The sequence below is a fragment of the Lupinus angustifolius genome, chromosome LG13, assembly GCF_001865875.1.
Source record: "Lupinus angustifolius cultivar Tanjil chromosome LG13, LupAngTanjil_v1.0, whole genome shotgun sequence".
NCBI lineage: Eukaryota > Viridiplantae > Streptophyta > Magnoliopsida > Fabales > Fabaceae > Lupinus > Lupinus angustifolius.
This window is the reverse complement of record NC_032021.1, coordinates 3763537-3789873: the sequence shown is the minus strand read 5'-3', so window position 1 is coordinate 3789873 and position 26337 is coordinate 3763537. Positions and strand designations below refer to the sequence as shown.

At 31.2% G+C, this 26337-nt stretch overlaps 2 protein-coding genes and 1 long non-coding RNA gene across 6 annotated transcripts; 2 read left to right on the top strand and 1 right to left on the bottom strand.

The window, feature by feature from the left end:
* LOC109325327 lies at positions 984-25516 on the bottom strand. The gene is made up of 3 exons (XR_002105120.1): positions 25201-25516; positions 3432-3438; positions 984-994 (listed from the first exon to the last, which is right to left on the bottom strand). It is a non-coding gene; the product is annotated as an uncharacterized LOC109325327 (long non-coding RNA).
* LOC109325325 (aconitate hydratase, cytoplasmic) lies at positions 11341-20732 on the top strand. The gene is made up of 20 exons (XM_019557615.1): positions 11341-11593; positions 12102-12206; positions 12419-12579; positions 12695-12787; positions 13578-13763; positions 14999-15160; positions 15362-15506; positions 15582-15724; positions 15808-15864; positions 15969-16048; positions 16158-16233; positions 17033-17218; positions 17387-17454; positions 17607-17725; positions 17880-18001; positions 18696-18794; positions 18893-19372; positions 19583-19681; positions 19782-20024; positions 20158-20732. Exons 1-20 carry the CDS (start codon positions 11341-11343, stop codon positions 20221-20223), a joined length of 2943 nt encoding a protein of 980 aa, XP_019413160.1. The 3' UTR covers positions 20224-20732.
* LOC109325326 (succinate dehydrogenase subunit 3-1, mitochondrial-like) lies at positions 22015-25349 on the top strand. Of its 4 annotated transcripts, XM_019557620.1 has the most exons (6): positions 22015-22152; positions 22183-22221; positions 22535-22562; positions 22611-22659; positions 24550-24648; positions 24741-25349. In XM_019557620.1, exons 1-6 carry the CDS (start codon positions 22071-22073, stop codon positions 25140-25142), a joined length of 699 nt encoding a protein of 232 aa, XP_019413165.1. In that variant the 5' UTR covers positions 22015-22070; the 3' UTR covers positions 25143-25349. The 4 variants fall into 4 exon arrangements, with proteins under 4 accessions (XP_019413165.1, XP_019413163.1, XP_019413164.1 ...); XM_019557618.1 differs by having other exon boundaries at positions 22535-22659; XM_019557619.1 differs by having other exon boundaries at positions 22016-22221; positions 24741-25148.

Sequence of the window (26337 nt, the reverse complement as noted above, 5' to 3'; positions counted from 1 at the left end):
GTGAATGTTTATAATGCTGATGTGGAATGAATGTTTAAAAGGTGTATGATAACCACCATGAAAGTAAGGCTCGTGGCCTAAAGAGTAAGGTGCACCAAAATTAGAAGGAGCATAATAGCAAAATGACACGTCATGTCCAAATCTGTTACAAAAGATGCAGAAATAACCACTTTTGGCAGGAAATCTACCACCAAATCCACGTGAGCCACGAAAACCACTAGATCCATCATGATATCCTCCATGAGAACCTCCACGAAAATTAGTTGAACCACCAGATCCTCGAGGAAAAGTTCTAAAACCATCCACTCGTGGTGTGAAAGTAGAGAAAGGTGCACCAGACCATGGTTGAGCAAGAGACTTACCAGATGAGATAGTTTCAGAAGAATTGAAAGGAGAAGTAGCAGCAATGTTAAGAGAAAGAGCATCTGAAATTGATCGATTTTTGGTACGATCCAATCTTGCTTCAAAGGTGAGAAGAAATGATTGAAGTGCATTGATAATAGGCAATTCATTTTGACTTTCAATAGTAGTAATAATTGTTTCAGTGAGAAATTGAGAAGGAATTTCATCATCACTGATGAACCTTTCAGCACGATTTGAACGAAGAATAGTAAGAATAAACTATCTCCAAATAAGAAAATTATGCTTCGTGAGTTTCGTCGACGGTAAAGGAAGATTAAGAACCGATTGAGAAATGAGAATTGGAGCATCGGAAGAAGGGGAAGGTGCAGAGATTGGATTTGTTGAGGTAAAATCTCCATGAAAACCAGGATCTGAAGAAGAAGGAGCCATAACTGGCATGATACCATGTAAAGTAACTAATTCAGAGAAATAGAGAATTAGAAGAAGATATTTTGTAATTGATTCTATGAAAAGTTAGTTAACAAAGAGTAACTAACTTCTATTTATAGAAGAAACTGAACAACTAAAAGAGGAAATGAATAAGTTAATGCAATTACAAAACTACCCTTAGCTATATTCCTAACAAAAAACTCTTAGGGACACATGTCAACACATCATGCAAAGTTTCCCCTCTTGTGGACACATGTCAATACCTCATGTAAAGTTTTCCCTCCAAAAGCTTCTTATCTCTTACTATACAACCTCACACACAATATCAAAACTACTATTTACTATTTGTTTAAAAATCTGAACATAATAACTCATCAAATAAATAATAAAGGAGGGACAAAATGTTGTGCATTTTTTTCTCACAATTGTTCCAGTTTCAATTTCCTTATGGTGTCTCTTCCTTTCTCAATACATCTACCATCTTCAACTCTCAAAACTCACTTACAACTATGATTTTCTATTCTTCTCACATGTATGATGTTCTATTCTTTTAATTTTTGTTTTTGTTTGTAGATATACTTTATACTATTTCTCAAATTGTGTTCAACAAATTTATGACCTTCAACTCTCAAACTAACTCAGATGTATGATTTTATTTTTATATTCTTTCAAAAAAACTTCATTTGTGGTAGATATAATTTCTTCATCATATAAATTTCATATACTTTATTCAACAAATCTATCATCTTCGACTCTCAAACTTACTCACAAATATGACTTTATATTCTTTTAATTATTATCTTTGCTGGTAGATATATTTTATACTATTTCAATTTTTCATTTCATATGTATGATTTTCTATTCTTTTAATTTATGTCTTTGTTGGTAGTCAGTAGATATACTTTATACTATCAACAAATTTATCATGTCCAACTCTCAAAATAAACTCACAGGTATGATTTTATTTTTATACTCTTTCAATTTTTTCTTCATTTGTGGTAGCTACAATTTTTACATCATATAAATTTCACATATTTTATTCAACAAATCTATCATCTTCTACTCTTAAACTCTACATGTATGATTTTCTATTCTTTTAATTATTGTCTTTATTGATAGATATATTAGAGATTGCAATTACTATGCGAGTGTGCAAGAATTATGAGTTGGTCGTGTTATTTGTTTCAGCATTTGTAGAAGAAAAACTCATCTCCTAGAATATAACGATTAAAGGTTATCATTAGTGTAGAAAAATAATGTCTCTATTTTTATTATGGGTTTGTTGTAATTCATTTTTAATGTAAAATTGTTCTAGATTTTTGTCATTTCCATATATGGACAAGAATAATGTCATAATTTTTTGTATTTATAATTCGTTTAAATTATTTACGATTTCCCAATTTTATGCAATTCTCGTTATGAGATAAATTTGCAGAATTATAACTAATAATTGTTGATCATGAATACTAAGTGATTTTATTTATAAATAATGAAGAAATAATATAATCAACCATTATTTTTGAATATATATTAATTACTAGAATAATTTAGAGTAAATTACACTGACACCCCCTGAGTTTTGTGAAATTACATAAATTACCCCTCACTTTTTTACACCTACACAAACCTCCCCTAATTTTTATACTTTCATTATACTGACCAGTCATGCATAAGAAATAAGTGTAATCTTTTAAACAAAAAATGTGATAAATGCAACTAAGTTAAACAAAACATGATATATTGTATAAACAAGTCTAAATAATATATGAGTCAATATCTCTTTATTATTTTTGGTTTGTTACACTATATTATAAGAGCGATTTAAACAATATTTCTTTAGAATTGTTGATGCATTTTGTAACAAAAAATAATAATGATACATTAATTTTTATATTATTTGGACTTGTCTACACGATATATCATGTTTTGTTTAATCTAATTGCATTTATCAAATTTTTTATTTAAAAGATTACATTTATTTCTTATGCATGGGTGGTCAGTGTAATGAAAGTACAAAAACTAGGGGAGGTTTGTGTAGGTTTAGAAAAGTGATGGGTGATTTATATAATTTCACTAAAACTCATGGGTGTCAGTGTAATTTACTCAATAATTTATTACCTATTAAATGACACTAGTAAATCCATCCTGAAATAATATAATGAATCAATCCTTATTTTTTGAACATATATTACTTAATATCAATGTATTATTTAAATATACAAAGCAATCGTATTTAAAAATAAGAAATCAATTGTGGGCTATTCTTATATTAGATTAATAATGGCTGACGAATCTGGTGAAAAAGTGGAAACTATTACGTCCATTACAATTGGGGCAGTAAATGTGAATTCAATAGGTGATCAAAAAATGGCAAGTGTTTTGTTCAAGAGTAATTGTAGGTTTATGAAGATTGATTGACTGTTACTAGAAAGAATAAGAAGATTTCTAAGAAACAATATGTCAATATTAATGGAACTAAATTGGGAGATGTTAATTAGTTTTCCTCCTTGGCTAACATCCAAGAGAATAATTTGGTTTCAACTTTAATGCTTAATTTTAAGGTGATCCACAAAATTAAAAATCTAGACAACCAAAAACATGTTACTAATGAGGGTATTATTAGCATTAATAACAATAACTATAATTCTCACAATAATTTTATTATCATTTCTCATGGGAGCATGAGCATGCCATTAATGACACCATGATTGAAAGAGATGCTCACTCTTCTTACATCAAGACTATTTCAAGTAACAAATCTCATTAAGGTTATTTCATATTTTGAAATTATTAAAGAAGATATTATTAGCATTAATAACAATAATTTTAATTCTCATAATAATTCTATTATCAACTCTCGTTGAAACCGGAAGTATGACATTGATGATATCATTATTAAAATAAATGTTCATTCTTCTTTCATTAAGACTATTTCATGTAACAAATCATAGGAAAATATATTTATGAAAAAAATATAAGTATTTTATTAGTAGGAATACATAAAAATAACACACCAATTTTGAGAATCTTTTTATTAGTTTTATTAAAATTACTGGAAAAAACAATATACATCAAATTTTATCCTAATATATTTTTTCAAAAAGAAACATTATCTCATCCTAATAGCTCATCAAATCCTTCAGTATAACAAAATAAGATAAAACAATAATATTAAAGTTAATACTCAAGGATTTGAAACATTATTAACTAAAAATTAATACAAGTACACATAAGATCAATTATAAAATCAAGAATTTGTATATAAATCGAAGACTATAAAACATAATGCGCCACAATATCAAATTAATATAATAATAGTCTTATTTTTATTAAAACTGCTGAAAAATACATCATTGATTTGATTTTATTGTAATTATGTAATTGATTCTTCTACCTCTATTATATTAAAAGTAATCATAAGATATATAAAGTTGTGTGCATTATAATGCATACTTGATTTAATTTTGTTTAAATTATTTTTTTATTCTTTAATTTTAGGCAACACTCATTATAAATATATTTTGTTCAAGGTTTAGTGTTTTCTTCTACTATTGCAATGTTACTTTTACAATATTAAGATAGTAATAATAGGATTTATAACATAAGTAGAATATTAAAGATATTATTTTAAAAAGATTAAAAATCATAACAATTTTTTGAATATATATTAGTTTAACATATGAGAATATAACGAATGAGATTTTGCAATAGATTTAATTACTATCAATTATGAGAATATAACATATTATTTAATTAAAATACAACAATTGTAAATATATTAAGATAAAATTTTAGTAATTTTATTAGGAATATATAAAAATAAAAAATCAATTATGAGAATATTTTTATTATTTTGATTAAAATTACCATAAAAAATATCCCGTCAAATCCTAACTTAACATGTTTTCCAAATAAATTAAAAAAATTATCACATCCTACTAGCTCATCAAATCATTCTGTATAAAAAATATGATAAAAAAATGGTAGTAAAATTAATAAACAAGGATTTAAAACATTATTAGTATATTTCAAACTAAAAATTAATACAGATACACATAAAATTAATAAATTGTATATAAATCGAATACTATAAAATATAATGAGTCATAATTTGAAATTAATATAATAGTAGCCTTATTTTTATTAAAATTATTGAAAAATATGTCTTTTATTTGATTTTATTGTGATTACATAATTGATTCTTCTACTCTATTTTCTTAAAAACAATCATAAGATTTACAAAGTTGTATGCATTATAACGCATATTTGATTTATATTTTATTTGACTTATTTTTATTCTTTAATTTGAGGTAATACTCATTATAAATATATTTTGTTCTGTGTTTAGTGTTTGCTTCTAATATTGTAATGCTACTTTTACAATATTAAGATAGCAATATTGAGAAGTATAACATAAATATAATATTAAAGATATTAGATTAAGAAAATTAAAAACCATAACAATTTTTAATATATATTAGTATAACAACTGAGAATATAATGAATAAGAGTTTTCAAAATATTTAATTACTATGATTATATTATTTAATTAAAAGATAAAAATGGTAGATATATCCATGAAAATATATGTATTTTAGTTAGGAATATATAAAAACAACAAATCAATTATTAGACTTTTTTTATTATTTTGATTAAAATTATCAGAAAAAATACCCCGTCAAATCCTAACTTGATGTGTTTTTCAAATAGATTAGAAAAATTATCTCATCATAATAGCTCATCAAATCATTTGGCATAAAAAATAAGATAAAACAATAGTAGTAAACTTATTACACAAGGATTTGAAACATTATTAGTATATTTGAAACTACAAAGGTAAACAATAACGCATTGTTAATATATTGAGGTATCCACAATATATGAATTTAATAATGCATATGAATAAAATTAATTCAAACAATAAAAAATTTAATTCAAACATGTATATTATAAAAATGATAAATTTAATAGGAAAATATGTATAGTAAAATATTACAGTTGTATAGAAAAATATATCTTCCAAATAATAGAAATGAATCTTTAATTTATGAGTTATTTTCATACAATGATTATTAGCTAAAATATAATCAAATAAATAATAACAATAAAAATATTAATTCAAATATGTATATTATAAAAATGACAGATTTAATAGGAAAAAATGTATAGTAAAATCTTACAGTTGTATAGAAAAATATATCTTCCAAATAATAGAAATGAATCTTTAATTTATGAGTTATTTTCATACAATGATTATTAGCTAAAATATAATCAAATAAATAATACTTAATTATATATATTTGAATTTTAAAAATATATTCAAATATTTATACACAATGAACATTAATCTAAAATAAAACATAAGCATTCAAGAGATATGCTAAAAAATCCTTATGACTTTATATGGTACTTATAAACGTAATCACAAAAAATATGATGTAAAAAGAAGTCTTTATATTTATATTTTTATATAGAGAATATAGAGGTGAGATATTATCCAATATAATTTGAATTTTATTTATTGAGTTATTTTAGAATCAAATACTTTCTATAATCATACTTTCAACAAATTAATGCTTATACAAATGCATATATAAATGTTAATATTTTACATAGACCCTCAAAAACCAATGTTAATATTGCATTATATGAATGTAAAATAATATAATGGTTCAATACATTATTTATTGACGTTATAAAATATATGTATATTATTTGTGCATTATGCATAAACAAAGAAGCGACATGTGCAAGTGCACATGTATAGTGCTAGTTACTAATAAAATCTCAATATGTTGCATTTGTACCAACAAGGTGTTGGTCTAGTACACTGGATCTCCAAGGTTTCTAAGGTTGAAGATTAATTTCTTATCCAAAAAAGTGAAAGGATACATTTGGTAGTAAAAAAAAGTTGCATGTGTGAATAATGTGATGTTGTAACTTATAACATGATTTTCTGCTTTAAAATTAACTATTTATGGTTTTTTTATTGTTATATATATTGGTTAGGAGGACCCGACTTTACTCGCTCAACCACTATGGTCAGATCATGATCAGACTTGAATAGAGTCGGATGTCATTGAGTCTAGGTTAAAAAATTAGACTCAATCAACATTTAGGACCGAGTGAGGATCAAACATGATCCGACCTGATCTGTCATGGTCACTCATTTATCATATTTGTATGTGTTTTTATTCAAACGTGTATATAGTAATGATATTTTTTGGTCAAATATATCATTATTTCTCTAATTTTATATGTCAAAATACATATTTAAAATAAAAAATATTGAGAATATTTTATCTAAAATGAGTATGCATTATATTTAATCAGATTTAAGGTATGTTTGGATTTAAAGGCTGACGCGGTCAACATTTAGAGTCGGGTCTAAGTCCAGGTTCAAAAAATAATCGGACAATTTTATGGTCAGATAAGGGACAAGCCTTAACTCATCTCAACTAGGCTCATACTCATCGTAGTTATATATATATTTATTTATTTATCTCTCGTAATATTTAATAACTAGATGATTGCAAATGGAAAATGAATTTGATTATGATTTAGAATTTAAAAATGGGATTTGATAAAGAATATTTAATAATATATTTTTATAATTTTTAGTACATTTCACTGTAGGTGCATATAACAACTTAATATTTATAGATATGGTCTAAATATAAAATGTGAATCTGTTTGCTTGAGTCATATCCGGTTTTTTTTTGGTTGAAAATAAAAAACATAGTTGAAAATGTGTTTGGTAAATTATAACTAGAAATATTTTTTACAAATGTTTTCCTAAAACTACTAAAAATTAAGAAACGTAAAAAAGTTATTTCCTTCCTATTCCTAGTGAGAGGTGTTTTGGAGTACCACTTGTCTTAGAAATGATGTCGAAGTTATTATCATGTTAGAAGATAAACGTTAATTCCTAACTTTTCAATACATTATTTATGAGTTTAAAATCTATGTATTGTCATATAAAGTTTTTCTGTACTATCAGTATATTATCAATCATTGATTTGTTTTGTTTGAGAGTCAATAATAATTAACATATCAATAATTGATAATTTATTGATAGTATAAAAACATTTATAAATTGGCGGTATATACATATTAAATATTAAATCGTTATATTATTAGATTGTATTGTAACACGCTCGTGATAGAATTTAAATTTTTTTGCCAATATTAATGAGAAGATTTGCTTGTGAATGACCCATGATTAAGCATAACGAGAAATTAATATTATGCTCAACAAGCAAAGGAAACCAGAGAAGGCTCCTATACTATTACATATCAATAGTTGTCTATCATGAGTCTATTAACTAGCTTTTTGAAAAGCCTATTTACTTTAATATAAGTAATATTATTATATATGCGCAATTTCAATATAAAAATATAACTTAATTGTTAGAGTTAGAAGAGTCTAATTAAAATTAGAAATATTAGCATATTTAAATATAGAGATGATGACCTATTTTAATATTATATAGAATAACAAGTCTTTAAGCAAACTACCAGATCAGGTCAGACTTTTAAACAAGTTAGACTTAGACTTTGAATTTTTTTGAAACAGACTAACAAGTCAGGTCCAAAACTCCAAACTCCTACATGCTATATAGGTTTGATCTGTTTAAGTTTGGTCTAACATGTTTTCACCCTTACATATCAAACTTGATAAAATTGCACTAGATCTCGAGAATCTTTATATAATTGATGATCATAATTCTTTCCCATTAGACAAGATTTGAATTTCACAAACTTTTCATATTACCTTTCTTATTAAACTAGCAAGTTACGCATGCATTTGCACAACTTACTATTTTTTTGCCGCGAGATTAAGAACACATATTACATATGCATTCACATAGTTAAGAACACACATATTACTCATGTATTTGTATGGTTAAAACACGGACATGTTACACATGCATTCGTATGGTTAAGAACACATATGCATGAAACTCGTGCATTCATATGGTTAAAAACATAGATGTTACTTGTACATTCGCATTAATAAGAAAGCACATGTTATCCGTGCATTCACATAGTTAAAAGACACATATTACTCGTATATTTATATTATTAAGAACACATGTGTTACCTCTGTATTTGCATGTTCAAACACATAAGGAAAATAAATGACAATTTTGAATTTGAATTTTCTAATAAAAATAGGAAACTGAAACATGATACTATTTGACCTTTTTTGAAAATAAATATTTCAAAAGTTGTAGAAAATGAAATGATTTTATCAATTTCAAATATATTTTTATAATGAAAATAGAGAAATCAAATCGTGATACTGTAGGATCATTTTTATATTTAAAAGTTATAAAAAACTTCAATTTCAAATTTGATTTTTTTAATTATAATAGAAAAAATTAAAATCAAAAGAATATGAACTGTGATATTAAAAATTCAGTGGAAAAGTATCACAAAACTTTGATGTGGTGAAAAGTAGGGATGACAATGAGTTTGATTGGGTTCGGGTACTGCATTACTCAGACCCACCCTGTTGCTTTATTTTTGGACCGAGACCCACCTTGTTGCTTTATTTTTGGACCCAAACCTACGCCGATACCCATTTGGTTTATTACCCACGGCTCCTTGGGTACCCAGCGGATCTGCTAGTACCCACAAATTAAAAAACATTAAAAATAATTGACAATAACTTATGCAATTTTGTATTTGTTTACTACAATCTTATATGTTATTTAGGTAACCAACAAGAGAAAAAATTATAAAAAGTAATTTAAAGTTTTAAACACATTTTAAATTAACTATTTCAACATTATGACGTAAAATTGATTTAATAAGAATTGTTCAATCAATATAATATTATATTACACATATCAATTAACAACATAACATCACATCATTACTTAACAGGTAACATACTGTTTGACAACATATCAATTATATTTATGAATTAACAATATAACATTATGGATTACCAATATATATATATATATAGGAATCCATATCTTAGGCTTAACCATCAATTTTAGGAAAATCTGATGGTATAGACATATTCACTGATTCAAACAATTGGATTTTCTTAAAATTGATGGCTAAGATGCGAAGTAGATTGTTTAAACTTGCTTTTTGAGTAAGTGAATCTCCTCCCATATATATGAAGGAATAGTGGGTTTGGGTACCCATAGGTTTGGATACCTCATTACCCGGACCCAGATCCAAACTAATAGCGGGTCTTAAAATCTCGTATCTCATTACTCATGGGTCCAAAAGTATAGAAACGCTTAGAGTATAAACGTTAAATAATATAGATATGTTAATGCAAATAAATAGCCTGGATGTGAATTTTTTTTAATCTCATATCTAATGTTCAATGATTATTACTTTTTAACATAACAAAACATAGAGGTCAATAACTAATTAGCATTAAATTATTAAAATATAAATTGCATAAAAAATAAGGATGTGGTGTGAAATGTATATAGTAGTAGCATAGAACTCTTTAGTAGGTAAAAAAGTGAGAAAGAAGTGACATGTGGATGAAATAGTTTTTTATTTATTATATAGTTAATGTGTTAATAATATATTATATAATTATATGACCATGCAACTTTAATCATAAAAAGGTATTCTATAATAACCTGCTTTTAAATTTTATACCAAATGTCACTTTTGAAAAAGTTATTTACACTTTTTCTTTTGTGGTTGGTCGGGATGAAGGTTCGGACAAAAGTTCTTATGGTATTTAGATGAAAGTAGATTTGGTTTCGCTAGTGGAGTTACCTAAAAAAGTTTTTCAATGATCAAGTCAATACCGAGATTAGAGAGATGATGACCGTGAGCAATAAACGAAAGAGAAAGATTGAGATAGATATAATGACAAGTGATGATAGATAAGTTAAGTTACTTCACGTTAACAGATCCATAGTCTGTGCATAGTTGACTTGTAACTCCCTTGTGACAAGTTTGGTGACAAGTTTGGTAATCACAAGTCTGTCATTGCTGTATTGGTAGGAGGGTAGGTGAGATCGCAGGTAGTGTGACAGCGCGTTCTTAGCAGCATGTCAGGCGAAAGTAGTCACAAATAAGTCCGATTAATGAGCATGTGAAGTCCTTCAATTAGCCATGTCCGAAACTTAGTCGATTGAAGGAGAAGACCACCCAAATAGATGTAACATCGAGATAACGGGTAGAACAACATTCAAAATTTGTAACTTCACTATGAATTTAAATAGTTTTTTTATTAATTCCTTAACTCTTTACTAGTTGCCGAATAGTACGTATGTTTGTCGAGAAATTAGATGAACTAATTTTAGAAATTAGAAGCTCCATTTATTAATAAATATTCCTTCTTTTAGTATTTATTTCCAGAATTAGTGGCTAATCAGCAGAGGCTGACTGAGCAACAAGGCACGCACCATCCACATTTATTTCTTCCCTCCACTCTCTATACTTATTTCTTCTACCTAGTTGCAGAACACACCACAAAACCGTTACACCATTTCCCAATCACACACACTTTCTCCATTTCTTATTTCTATCCTTTTTATGATTGCGTGAATCATCATCATGTATATAGCTACCTCTTCTCTTCTCAGAGCAACCAGATCTAAAATTATATCTTCTTCTATTTCTAGAACCTTCTCTTATCATTCTTCTTCAACATATCGCTCATTTTCCTCAACCGTCGCTCGATCGTTCTGCTCCTCCGTTCCCCGCTGGAGCCACCGCATCGATTGGCGCTATCCGTTCACTCTTCGCTCTCAGATCAGAGCCGTTGCTCCTGTCATCGAACGCTTCCACCGCAAGATCGCCACCATCGGTACTATTTCATCTCCTTCTCGCTCCGATAAGTTGGAATGTTTATTCCGTTCTGTAATCGATTGTTTATAATATATATGATTGAGCTATGTTTTGTTTATTTCCACTGCGACTTCGCGTTTTCTCTGTTCAATTCAGAATTCTATTTTGGTGTAACGAGAATCGTTTGTTTCCATTTTTCCTATCATTTTAATTATCAACTTTAGGCGTAAGAATAAGCTGTATGTCATGAGTTGAGATTTTCATTTCTCTGTCCATTTCTTACGTTCTATTAGCTTTTGATTATGACCGTGCATTGAGCGTTGCTTATCCCTGGATCAGTGTTTTGTTGTTGTTGCATGCTGGAAGTATCCACCTTATGCATATTTTTTTTCCAATTGAGGATTTGAATATTTCATTAGGGTGATGGAATTGTGTAATTTGAACTCTCTAATTGCGTCTGTATAAATTTAAAAATTATATTATGTCGTCAGGTTTCTAATATCTGTTACTAAATTTGACCATTCCAGCTAATGAAAATCCTTTCAAGGGAAACTTGACAAGCCTCCCCAAGCCCGGTGGTGGCGAGTTTGGGAAATTCTACAGTCTTCCTTCTCTCAATGATCCAAGAATCGGTAATTTGCTACTTGACTTGAATTTTTTCTTCATGATTTAACCCATGTTATCTATTAAACATTAACATAATTTTGGTTAAATTGTGATGTTGTTAATTTAATTATAATATTATTTGTCTGATGAGGCACTAGTCTCTCCTTAATCAGAATAATGTATTCTTCGTTGTACTAGTTAAATTGCTGACGGTATCAACTTTGTGTGCATAAAACAGACAGATTGCCATACTCTATCAGAATTCTCCTTGAATCTGCCATTCGTAATTGTGACAATTTCCAAGTCACCAAAGAAGATGTTGAGAAGATCATTGACTGGGAAAACAGTTATACAAAGCAAGTTGAGATTCCTTTCAAACCTGCTCGTGTTCTCTTGCAGGTACACCTTGTTAATTCTGGAATATAGATGCAGTGAAAGAGTCATATTAGGGATAGAGGTGGTATTACTATTAAGCAATATGTTTTGATACTTTGAACTTCTTTACTCTTCCCAGGATTTTACTGGAGTCCCAGCTGTTGTCGACCTGGCTTGCATGCGTGATGCAATGAATAAGCTTGGCGGTGATTCTAATAAGATCAATCCTCTGGTATGTGCCTTTCTTATCACTTGCATGGGTTTTTATTTTTTTGAAGTCATTGGTGGTGGTCACAAAAGAGAATCCATTTTTGTGTGCATACAGCATGGAATGATATATATACCATGAAACTTGAACTCAGAATTACTTCTATAGTAGGTAGTGTTACATAATATTTGTTACGCGGATAAAAATGTTTTGAATCCCATGTACTACTGTAAGAAAAGTTATTTTTCTACTTACTCTTTGACGTATCTAGATGTGACCATTTTTTGCATTCTTTTCTACATAGCTCTTAAAGTCCTAAAATTGATATAGGACCAACAGGGGCATACATAGTATCTAAAAACTATTTGTCAATATATTTTCCTCCCTGGTTTACCATTATATACTTTTGGGGAGTTTAGCAAATTTAAAATGTGGGTGAGAACCCTTGAAGTTGGAATAGTTTCCTAAAGTCATCACATTCAAGTATGTCTCAAACTTGATTAGTTTAGTTACAAATATTATTTGGTGGATCATTTCTGAAATTTAGATTGTAAACTTGATAGAAAGTTGGAGACTGGTTGGGAAATACTAATTTAAATAAAACCTGATTATTGTGTGGGATTTCTTTCAAACTAGTTTTTGAATTCATATTAAAAACTAGTTCTTAAAAGTTTGATTGATTACCAAACAAAAGAAGTGTAACTAAGTATAAGGTACATGGTTATCATGGTTTATGTGATCAAAAGCACATCTTAGACATATTTTCTGTGTATGTTATGTTTGTTATGTGGTTCTGAGCAATAATTGTTGGCAGGTTCCTGTTGATCTTGTCGTTGATCATTCTGTTCAAGTGGATGTAGCAAGGTCTGAAAATGCAGTGCAGGCCAATATGGAGCTTGAATTCCAAAGAAACAAGGAGAGATTTGCTTTTCTTAAATGGGGGTCAACTGCGTTCCGTAATATGCTTGTAGTTCCTCCAGGCTCTGGCATAGTACATCAGGTAAGTTTGGAAGCAGCAACAATAACCAAACTTTAGTCCCATTGGATGAGGTTGACTACATAGATCGAATGATGATATAAAACTTTATTATAAGTATGTCCATTAATAAAGCATTGATCTCTAAATTTTTCCTAATCGTTTTGTCTATGGTTTATCTTGGTCTCATTTACCTCTAGTTATTAGACTATCATTCATTTGATATACTCCTCGTTCCAAAGCCAAATTGATTTTCAATAACACGCGTCTCTTGTCTCAACCTTTGCTCAATTATCCTTTCCTATAGCTTAATAGTATGGCACATGAGCTTATTACCCTATAATTGCATGATTTTATATATCTCCATTGTTTTTATACATAGAAATCAAAATGTTTCTCCTCTACTCGTCTCACATCTTCTTAGACCTCACAATCTCATTAAACAGGTTTGTGAGCCAACTAATGTTCTACTCTCCTAGAACATTCCAAGTCTTAATAGGTATATTATTTTGTCCAATCGATTTACCATTCTCCATCAATTTCGTAGTTTCTTTCACCTCCAACTTTCGAGTTCTATGATAAAAGGTATAATTTTGATCATTCTCTTTAGTGTTTACCCTATTAGAATGCAATGAATCAACAACGTCATTGAAAAGCTTGTGAAAATAGTTCTTCCATCTTTCCTTATTATCTTTGTTCTTCCCCAAGATTTTTCCATCTTTATCTTTAATGCATTCCACTTGGTCCAAGTCTATTAATTTTCTTTCCTTATCATAAACAAGCCTATAGATGTTTCTTTCCACCATTTCTTGATCTTTTCTTATTGGTATATCACAACTTAAAACCCAAAGTATCTAATTCCCTTGCTTTTTCACCAACTCTCTTAGTTTCTTGTAAGCACATAAAATTGATCCTCCTCCTAATCATTGTGTCTACAATTTCTATTGACTTACTTGTAAGAGTGCCTATATTTCATGTCTCGATTCATATCAAAAACTGGCGAACTATCTTCTTTACCCACACACAATTCATGCTTGCACGAGAATCCTTGCTTATTTAACAATATACTCTAGCAATGCAATTCACTGCTTATGGGCAACAACCTAGCATTAACATTATTATATCCTTGATTCATACTATAGAAATTCGACGAAGTTTTATGTCAGTTGGCGACTGCTTAACACTCAGAATGACTTAATGTAATTTGAATGTTTTTCTTTTCTTATTCTCTTAGTATAATGTGATGACTTGTATTCTAGGTCAATCTTGAATATCTTGGACGGGTTGTTTTCAACAATGAGGGTTTACTCTATCCTGACAGTGTGGTTGGGACTGATTCACATACAACTATGATAGATGGGCTTGGTGTTGCTGGATGGGGTGTTGGAGGTATTGAGGCTGAGGCAGCAATGCTTGGCCAGGTACATTACTTTCTGATTTTGATATATAAACATGTAATGTAATGAATGTTGAATATATCCAAAACACTCTAATAACTAATGGATGTTGATGGTATATTTATCTCTTGATAATTTATAGTTTATTTTTTATCTTCAAAAAAGCATATGTAGTAATTCAGATACAGTGTGATGATTCTAATGCCGTGTGCTATGTACTGACAGCCTATGAGCATGGTGTTGCCTGGTGTTGTTGGGTTCAAGTTATCTGGAAAATTGCGGGATGGTGTTACAGCAACTGACTTGGTTCTAACTGTAACTCAAATTCTTAGGAAGCATGGCGTTGTTGGAAAATTTGTTGAATTTTATGGTAATTAAGTTATCTTAAGGCCCACTGTCACTTTTTTTCAACCCATGCTGATCTGTCCCTTCTATTTGTTTCCAGGTGATGGTATGGGTAAATTATCTTTAGCTGACAGGGCTACTATTGCTAACATGTCTCCTGAATATGGTGCTACCATGGGCTTCTTCCCTGTGGATCATGTTACATTACAATATCTCAAATTAACTGGAAGAAGTGATGAAACTGTGAGTACTCCATATTTATTCATTTATTATTTGCTGAGTGCAATGCTTATAGAAATATTTGACCTTGTTTTCTCTGCATATAGGTGGCCATGATAGAGACTTATCTCAGGGCAAACAACATGTTTGTTGACTATAATGAGGTAATATTCGTAGATTTCCTATACACTCATTTTGGAAAAGAAAATAATGAAACATGGTCATATGTTGGAGGTATACAATGCTAATTTATTTTTCATCAATTCAGCCACAACAAGACAGAGTTTATTCATCGTATCTTGAATTAAACCTATCCGATGTTGAACCATGCATCTCAGGACCGAAGAGGTAAGATCATGTACTCTTTCAAATGTTGGCATACATCTCAATATTGATTTTTAAAAATTTCTATCCATTTATCTATGTAATAGTTCATACTAAATGTTACTCTTTCCAGACCTCATGATCGGGTGCCTTTGAAAGAAATGAAGGCTGACTGGCATTCTTGTCTTGATAGCAAAGTTGGGTTTAAGGTTAGTAATACTGAGGTGGTAGAAACCCTTCAATTTGGTAGTGGTCTTATATGCAGAAAGGAATTTCATAGTTTATATCTTGCAATACGAAGTTGGGATTTTTGCATTCAAGACTGATTGGTTTACCTTTACAACGTTATATTGTTGTATTTCTACAACCTCTAAAACCATCAAACATCTTTTTTTATTACTTTCATTCGAATAGTTTAAAGTTGTAGACACTCAGCTTACAGATTAAGCACCGTTTCACAAAAATCTTTAGAATATACAAGCTCCATGCTGTTTACAGTTGTTTGCCTCTGTCATCAACTTTCTAATAGCTAGAGTGACCGTGATCTATTACTGGTATAGCTATTCATCAACACCAGTTTTGTACTATTTACCTGTTCATTAGTTAATATCTATCAAACTGTTAGACACTCTCATCAGCATGTGCTCCAAGCTATTGTTCACCACTTATGCATGATATGTCCTTTTCCTTTGCAAAATATCAAGGCAGCCTCTCCTTCATTTTTAGCTGTTGCTCTTGTCCTAGTTTTGTAAGATGCTTCCTAAGGACCTTAACAGCAGTAACAATGTCAAAGCCTTTGATTGATTTCTATATGTATGCTTTCATATGTTGTGACTGAATATATGGGAGATCCATGTGAATGAATTGGAGGGGATCTCACTCAGTATAAGATCCCTCCTCTCCTAATTGTATTTGGATATGTGGATATGAAGTCATCCACACTTTTTTGATGTGAACCCTAGATGAGTATAAAATACCACACTTCCTAAATGTTTTATTCTAATACAGGGATTTGCTATACCAAAAGAAGCACAAGGAAAAGTTGCAAAATTTGATTTCCATGGGCAGCCAGCAGAGCTCAAGCATGGCAGTGTTGTGATTGCTGCAATCACAAGTTGTACAAATACATCAAACCCAAGTGTTATGCTTGGAGCTGGTCTGGTTGCAAAAAAGGCCCACGAGCTTGGTTTGCAGGTTAGGCAGTCATTTAATAGTATCAAACTGTAGTTGTTCTACTTCTCTCCTTTTCAGCATGAAGCCCTTGCTTTATGTGGTCTTTTTTCACTGCCACAAATAAGGGAACAAATTTATGTTCCTTTTCCTCTCCTGATACAAACAGTAGCTGTTTTTACCATTTTCCAGGTCAAGCCTTGGGTTAAAACAAGTCTTGCGCCAGGCTCTGGAGTTGTTACAAAATATCTACTCCAGAGGTATTTTGCGCTTCATATTAGAATAATGGTTTGGTTGTTGTTATTAGCATACTAGAACTGTAATTTGTAATATAATGTAGTCACTTATCCTCTGCACAATTTAGGCAAATTGTATTCTGATTTTGAATTTGTTTTTTTTTTGTTCTTGACAGTGGACTCCAGAAATATCTAAATGAACAAGGTTTTCACATTGTTGGGTTTGGCTGTACAACATGTATTGGCAATTCTGGGGACCTGAATGAATCCGTTGCCTCTGCCATCTCGGAAAATGGTGATATTTCATAACTGAATACAATTTGTTGAACTGAAGCTGATTTCTATTCAATTCCCGGCTCTCACATAATTGTGTTCTTGTTTAGAACCTTCACATATCCTTCTAGGCATATTCTGCATTGCCTTATTGAGCATTTTTTGGTCTATTGCAGATATTGTAGCGGCTGCTGTGTTGTCTGGAAACCGTAATTTTGAGGGCCGTGTGCATGCCTTGACAAGAGCTAACTACCTTGCCTCACCTCCTCTAGTTGTTGCTTATGCCCTTGCTGGCACGGTATGTTTGTCTAAATCATATTTATATTGTGCATGTTTTTGGTTCTTCATCTGTTGTTATTATTTATTCTCATATCTCTGTAAAGGGCAATAGTTATCTGATTCATATTTTAATATTTATGTTATCAATGCCAAGTACTTTCTTGGAAGTGAATAAAACAGACAAATGTTAAAACTATTCTATTTAATCACAGGCATTTGGTATTGCCTACTAGTTACATTGTCTTCATTTGTATGAATGAAATATAATTCCGCAGCCTTAGGCTCTGTGCAAACTCGAGCGGGGCGCTAATGCAATGCACATTCCCTTTCTTATCTCTCCTACCAAATATAGCCTTAATCTCAACTTTTTGGATACTTGCTTCCTGAAGTCTGGTTGTGGATTCAACATACAATGATAGTTGTGCATACTTGCATGTGTGTGCATGTGAAACATTATTATTTTGGTCTTGATTTTGTATAAAAAAAGTGCTTGACTATGAGTGTGGTGTGTGTATTCATTATTGAAAAAAAAAATCATGTTACAAATGAATTTGACCGACTATTGAATACAACCATATAAGCTTTATGTATAACTTGGTCAGTAGGATGCACATTTATTTTATTTGTTAAAGGTTGATGAACTAAGTTTTAAAAATATCATGTCCCCAAATTTTGCCGGACCTTGATCAAGTACCGTTTGGTCAAATTTCCAGGTTGACATTGATTTTGAGAAAGAACCAATTGGAACTGGGAAGGATGGCAAGAATGTGTTCTTGAGGGATATCTGGCCATCTAATGAGGAAATTGCAGAGGTAAATGATGTTCAGTTTGCTCATTATGTGAAATTTAGTCTAAAATCTAAATGTATGACAATGTGGATGGAAAATTAACTCTGGGTGACTATTCTTAGGCTGTCCAATCTAGTGTGTTGCCTAACATGTTCCGTAGTACATATGAGGCTATTACCAAGGGCAACCCTATGTGGAATCAATTACAAGTTCCAGCTGACAAACTCTACTCATGGGACACCAACTCAACATATATTCATGAACCTCCATACTTCAAGAACATGACCATGGATCCTCCTGGAGCTCATGGTGTGAAAGATGCTTATTGCCTGCTGAACTTTGGTGACAGTATAACCACTGATCACATATCTCCAGCTGGAAGCATTCACAAGGACAGTCCTGCTGCTAAATACCTTCTGGAGCGTGGGGTGGATCGCAAGGACTTCAATTCATATGGAAGTCGGCGTGGCAATGATGAGGTGATGGCAAGGGGAACTTTTGCCAACATTCGTCTTGTTAACAAGCTCCTGAATGGTGAAGTTGGTGCCAAGACAGTTCACATTCCTACAGGGGAGAAGCTTTATGTGTTTGAAGCAGCAATGGTGAGTTTTGTCCTGCTCAAGTATGGCATGCTTATTTCTTGATACTACTCTTGAGCTTTTCAAGTGGCAAAGCATTGTTTATTCTATATGTATTTTCTGTCATCTTCTCTGAAGAAAAAAGAGAATTATTGAATAACATGTACCAGAGAATGTACAGACTATGTAGACTCGCTGAGTTTGTAATCCCCTTAAATTGTTCTTTTATGTCAGAGATACAGATCTGCTGGGGAAGACACCATTGTGATTGCTGGAGCTGAATATGGCAGTGGAAGTTCTAGAGATTGGGCTGCCAAGGGTCCAATGCTATTGGTGAGTTCCTTTATATTAAGTTTATATATATCATGCTTGTGGTTGAATTGAGTTCTTTCTTAGGCCATAGAAGCTGATATTCCTGACGTGGTTGATATAGGGAGTCAAAGCTGTAATAGCTAAAAGTTTTGAGAGAATTCATCGCAGTAATTTGGTAGGAATGGGCATCATCCCTCTTTGCTTCAAATCCGGGGAAGATGCTGACACATTAGGATTGACTGGTCATGAACGTTATACAATTGACTTACCAAGTAAAATCAGTGAGATTAGGCCTGGCCAAGATGTCACAGTCACAACTGATAATGGAAAATCTTTCACCTGCACAGTACGCTTTGACACTGAGGTAATTTAATCTTATCAGTCATTTATATTCGCTCACTGGGGTTGAGCCTTTTTATTGAGCTTTTCTAAAACTTGCTTAGGAACCTTTTTCTTCCCCTATCTTTAAGTGCATAACATAACATTTGTATTTTCAGGTTGAACTTGCCTACTTCAACCATGGTGGCATTCTTCCATATGTCATAAGGAACCTGATTAAGTAGTGAGGTCATTGCTGATGAAAAACTTCACGGCCATGCGGCTGCAAGCTATTTAAAGGTTTTAAAATGTGAGGAAGAATAAATTTCCAATAAATTGATAAGATCCTTAAAAGGGAGTTTATTTTTACACTAAAGTTTATTTTTTTATTAGGACTTAAAAACAGTCACTACATTGACCTAGATTTCTAATTTCTGCGCCGTTACTCTGCCCATTTAAAAGAGGCCTAATTGTATAAGCGTTGAGAACCCCTGCCGTTTTTGCATAGTGCACTCGGTTTCCATAAAGTCTTTCAAGATTTGAGACACACTGGTTCCATGTCTTTTGATCCTAGAAACAAAAGAAAAATTAAGATTGAATCAATGAATCATATATCGGTTAAAATTCGTAAGACAGTTGTTTGGATGGATCCACACGACGAACATGAAACATAGGATAAGATACTGGCAGCTTTTACACCAGATATTTAAATTTTTTGCTCCATTTAACTGGTGATAAAAACTTGGTACTTGTTGATTGTTATGCGCGTATAAGAATCTATGTACATTTACTCTATTTTATTTTTGGGTTATACCCTAAATAAGTTGACAGTAACCAAAGTTAAGAACCGAAACATTTTCGTAATAAGAGTTAGTAATGAGATAATAGCATGTTTGGTGTACATTATGAAAATATTATTGATTGTTAATTACTATCGGGAAAAATATTTTCCATACATTTTGTTGGAACATGAAAAAGGATGTGAATATATCATTCCCATTGGAATTATTAACACCAAATTACTATAATATCCATTCACGTAATGGTTGAAATAAGTTATTAATTTTATCCTCATTACCAAATTGTTTTATAGATTATGTACGATTTTTGTTTGTTTGTATAAATATATTATTTTACTGCCATTTAATTTATACTATGACATGCTTTTGATAATTTTTATTATTTTAATTATTAAATTAATACGTAAATACCATAACTTCAAAAGTTATAATTAAAAAACATATTAATTATAAAAAGTCATTATAAATATAAAAGAAATTAAAAAACATTAAATTATAATACTCATCATGATTTTTATTTTATTTTTAATCATTTATATTGAAAAAATAACATTTAAATAATATTTGATGGATATTTTAATAAATGTATAATATACTACTGGGAATACACACATAAACCATAAAATTTATTTTTGATCGAAACACATTTTTAAAATACCCAACCGTGTGTGTTAACTGATAGTAAAAAGTTTACACTTTGATTATAATCTGTTATTTATTTTTAATCACCATTTACTCTTAAAAAAAATTAAATAAAAAGTAGATAATATACTAGCTCTGTATAATTTTTTACCTGTCAATATATAAATATTGTACTTGATAGAATTAAATTTTATTTTTTATGCTTGTTATACTTTATGATATATATTTTTATTATAATGTTCAATTTAACGTGAGAATGATAATTATTATGTTGTTAGTGGTTATTTAGGAATATATGACTTTCTTTTTGTAGAAGTTAATTAATATTAAGGAGAAAATAGGAAATTGATAAATTAAACTGCAGTGCTATTTAAAGTATACTTTTTTTTTCTCTTTCCATAAATGCAGTTCTAAAGTCTCCAAACACTTGTCCCTCCATCATAAGCATATTCCCAACAACTCAGCGTTTTATGTTTCCCATAAAAAATGAGATTTAAATAATATTTTAAACTCTTTTTTACACAAAATTTATTTGATAGATTACTCTGAATTGCGACTAGGTTGTCGAGCATCGCATTAGAAGTGCAGCATTTGTGGTTGTTCCATTTTTCCCACTTTGTCTCTTCTCTCTATTCTCTTCATCACCAATCATGTCTTCACTCCTCAGATCTAACAAGACCAAACTCTTCTCTACCTCTCTTTCTAGAACCTTCTCTTCTCTTCCCCGTTCCTCCCCTCATATCGGAGCCCTTCCTCCCGCCACCGATCACTTCTACCGCAGCACCGCTACTCTCTCTTCCGGTAATACTTTACCCTCTCCTTTTGTTTTATTATACTTTACTTATATATATATACACTGATTAGGTTATCAATAATAGCACGAAGAAAATAAATTGCACTACATATTTGCATTTTGCATATCCATTTCTCGACTTCTATAATGATTAGGTTTTCCCTGTTTGCTTGAAAGAATCGCGTGATGTTCCGTATTTGCTTAATTAATCAATTGTATTGGTATCAAGTTATAATATGCAGTCAAATTTTTTATTAGCTGGTGCTGAATTGTATGATCTGATTGTTTATTTGACTCATTTAACGCCTATTGTCATTTCAGCGAATGAAAATCCTTCCAACGGAAACTTGATCGGCAAGTTTGGGAATCGCAACAGTCTCCCTTCCCTCAACAATCCCATCGCCAAGCTTGGAGGTGATTCTATTGATAAGATAAATGATTCTCTGGTATGCATTTCTTATCATTTGCATGTGCTTTTTTTTGTTTATATATGACGTCATTGGACTCATGATTGCTTCTGTTTTGTTACACATATGTGCCGCATGATTGCTTCTGAAATGTAACAAATCGGATGAATGGGATGTTTTGTTTTAATTTTTCTTTGGTTCCACCCCTTTTAGTGCACATAAAATCTCTCACTTTTTAATGTCGTGTTTAATTTTATCTATTTATAAAATATACACCAAAGATATGATAGAACAAATGTTCCAGCATGTGTTCCACACACTACCGAACTGACTGAAAGAAGATACATTCATACAGTTTGGCATACAGGTTATGATTCTTAGTGATTAAGGAACCAAGTTGATACAACGAGCATAATCTTGTTTTTTTAATTACGTACCAGCTTTGGTGAAATTGTGTACTGCCTTTATTCACTAGGATATGAACAGGTTTACCCTCACATTTCCCTTCTATCCTCAATGTACTGGGGTGTTACTGATGATCTGATGCATTAAAGCTTATTTTGGTTGAAATGATGAATATTTTGTTCAGTTTATACATCTTTCCCTCCTTCCTCCTCCTGTTGTTACCCATACTCAGCATATTCCCTGCAAGAATTCTCTTCCTCACCAACTAGCAGTGAATCTTTTGACTTGCATTTGTCAGAGGGTGTGTACTTATCATCACAGTGGTATAACAATTTCTTTCCCCTCTTTTGTCTAAGTTTAGCAGCAGTAAGCTAAAAATTGCAGAGTCGTGATTATTGGTTTGGTTGGTACAGTTAGTAGGATTTTTGTGGATGATGCTAAAATTTGGTGGCTTTGTTTAGAATTGGTGAAAGTGGTGAGGTTTCTGTTATATTTTGATGTGCTGGGTTTTGAGGAGGCAGCAAAATTTTTGCGGAAGGTGAGAGGATTAGTAAATCTAGTGGTTTTGTGGTTGAAATGGTGCTGTACTGCAATATGCTTCTGTTCATGCAAGCTGGTTAGAGCTACAGCTTGCATATATCTTTCTGGCTTAGCGAAGAGCGATTCACTCAAATGCTCTTGCAATCCAACAGTGTAAAATGCTAAACCCAAGATTCAGAAAGACCAGTTACCCATGTGGCAGCTCCTCAAACTGTGACTGATACTACTCTAAGGTTGATAGCTGCTTCAGCTCCTTCAGAGCTGTCTTGGGAGTTGGGAGCTTGGTTAAGAAGAGTTCTAAATCTCAGCTTGACTGCCTCAAGAAAACTCCCAAAAGACTCACTTGTTCTTCGCTACCCATTTGTACCAATGCATATCCAAGACCCTTCATATAGAAGGAAACCACAAACATAGGGATTCGATTCGACTTAACAATATTGTGATGTTATAAGGGGAGAATCATAGGGAAACTAAAACTCTGGTTTTAATTACCTGATTTAATAGAAAATATCTCTGGGATTTATTTTGAACTAGCTTTGATTTAACAGTCAATCATATTAGAACTGGTTCTCCAAAATTTGTTTGATCACCGAACACAAAAATTCCATGTATGTTGTTATCAGGTTTTTGGAGTTTGATTAAAAAACAAACCTCGGGCTGGTTTTTCATTTGCTATGCTTGATATACATAAGTTGTTCTGAGTAATAATTGTTTTGTAGGTTCCTATTGTTGTCATTGACAATCTTTTTGCTAAATATTGTACTTTATGCTACTGGGTTGTGATTTCTTTTTGCTTACGTGCAGCATCAACTATTGAGTCTTGTTTATTCAAATAATGACTTTTTTATTGCAAACATTACAAAGCTTGATGTTTTGTCCTGCACATATGGAAGTTGTGAACTAGTGTGTGCCAGAGAATGTGGTATCATTATTAATTTCACTCAGTTGAGTTTCTAATCCCCTCGAGTTGTTCACTCATGTCAGAGTTACAAGGCTTCTGGACATGACACCAATGTGCTGGCTGGAGCTGGATATGTTAATGGAAGTTCCAGAGTCTGGGCTTCCAAGAATCCAATGCTATTGGTGAGTTCCTTTATTAGAAATTCATTTGTTATGAAGATGAGTTTTCTCTTTGGCTTTCCAGACGTGGCTGATGACACTAACATTTTCAACAGGGAGTCAATGCTGTGATGGCTAGAAGTCTTGACAGAAGTATGGATAGTAACGCATTGGGGTTGACTGGTCATAAACGCCATATGAGTGACACCACAAGTACAATCAGCGAGACAAGGGCATATGGTTTTCGGCCATTATCTCCTCATCTTCCTGTTTATCAGCCACAGCTATCTTCTACGCTTTCAATTTTCAATAGAATATCTGGAGCTCTCCTATCCACTGTCATTTTGCTATTTTATATGATATATATGAAAGTGGGTTTGATCAGCCTCAGCTATGATTCTTTCTACCAATTCTTGTTTTATTCATCAAAACTCAACCTACTTGCTGTTGAGATTTCTGGCTTAGCACTGTCCTATCATCTGTATGCTGGAATTCGTCATTTAGTCCAAAAGTTGTGAAGTCAGTCCCAACTGATACCTGAACAGTGTGGTTTTTTTAAGGGACTGGTTTGTTAACAAGGCAATAACTTCATATGTAGTGCTGAGCATAACGCACTTAGTTTGCAATTTTGCATATGGAACCTCAGTGATTTCCCCCCTCTAAATTGCATGTAACTGTTGGGTTTAATAAATGCATTTGAGATTTGGTGACACTGAACACCATCATTTATACGGTTGAAGTGGGTGTGAAATCTTTTATTGTGTAATGTATATACGTGTGTTTTATTTAAGGTCAGGAAAAATCAGTAAGATTATCTAACTTCATTATCTGTTGTCTGTATCTAAATCATTAAAAAAAATGTTATATATTCTTCTATCAAACAGAAAATGCTTTACTGGGAAAAATAGTTATAGACTTATAGTGTACAAAATTTATTAGAATTTGGTAACACAATATTTCTTTTTCTATGCTCTCAAGAAAGAGATCTATCAGCAATGAGAGGAAATAGATAGCCTTTCATGTGGTAAACGAATATATGAACATAATCACACCTTGAAAAAAATCAGAGAAAAAATGTAGTATTCTATAGTAGGCATCAAAGTTCTAAACTCCCTAAAACTTAATTTCTTACTCTTGCCTTTTGTACATTTAGTGGGAGTTAAAATGTAGTTTCCGTATAGTACGCATCAGAGTTGTTACTAAAACTTGCAACATAATCACATTTAGTTGGAGTTAAAATGTATAATCTCAGTGTGAAGTTGTCTTTTGCTCTTATTGATTCCAGTATTATAACCTTTCCTTGCAACATTGTTTCACTTAACATCAATATGCTCTCCAAACTAAAACCAAAACATACCATTAAATTCGGGACTAACAAATAGGGAGGGAAATTGGGTGACTACATTCAAAAGTTTCTACATTCACATGCAGTAAAAACTAAGACTATTCAGAAAGCTAGGACAAATTAATTATGCATTGCAATTACCAAAGCCAATACTCTGTTCATTCCTTTTCAAATTCATTTGATTCTTATTATATTAACCATTAAAAGCATTGCTTTTTTTTTAAAACATTAATCATTTTTCTTGTCATTTACTCTCTCTACTTTATAATAATAACAATTTTCTCACTTCAGAAATAAAGTGTACATTATAACTTTATAAGGGTAAGGTGGACATAAAATTAATTAGTGTTTCTCATTCTCTTCTCTTC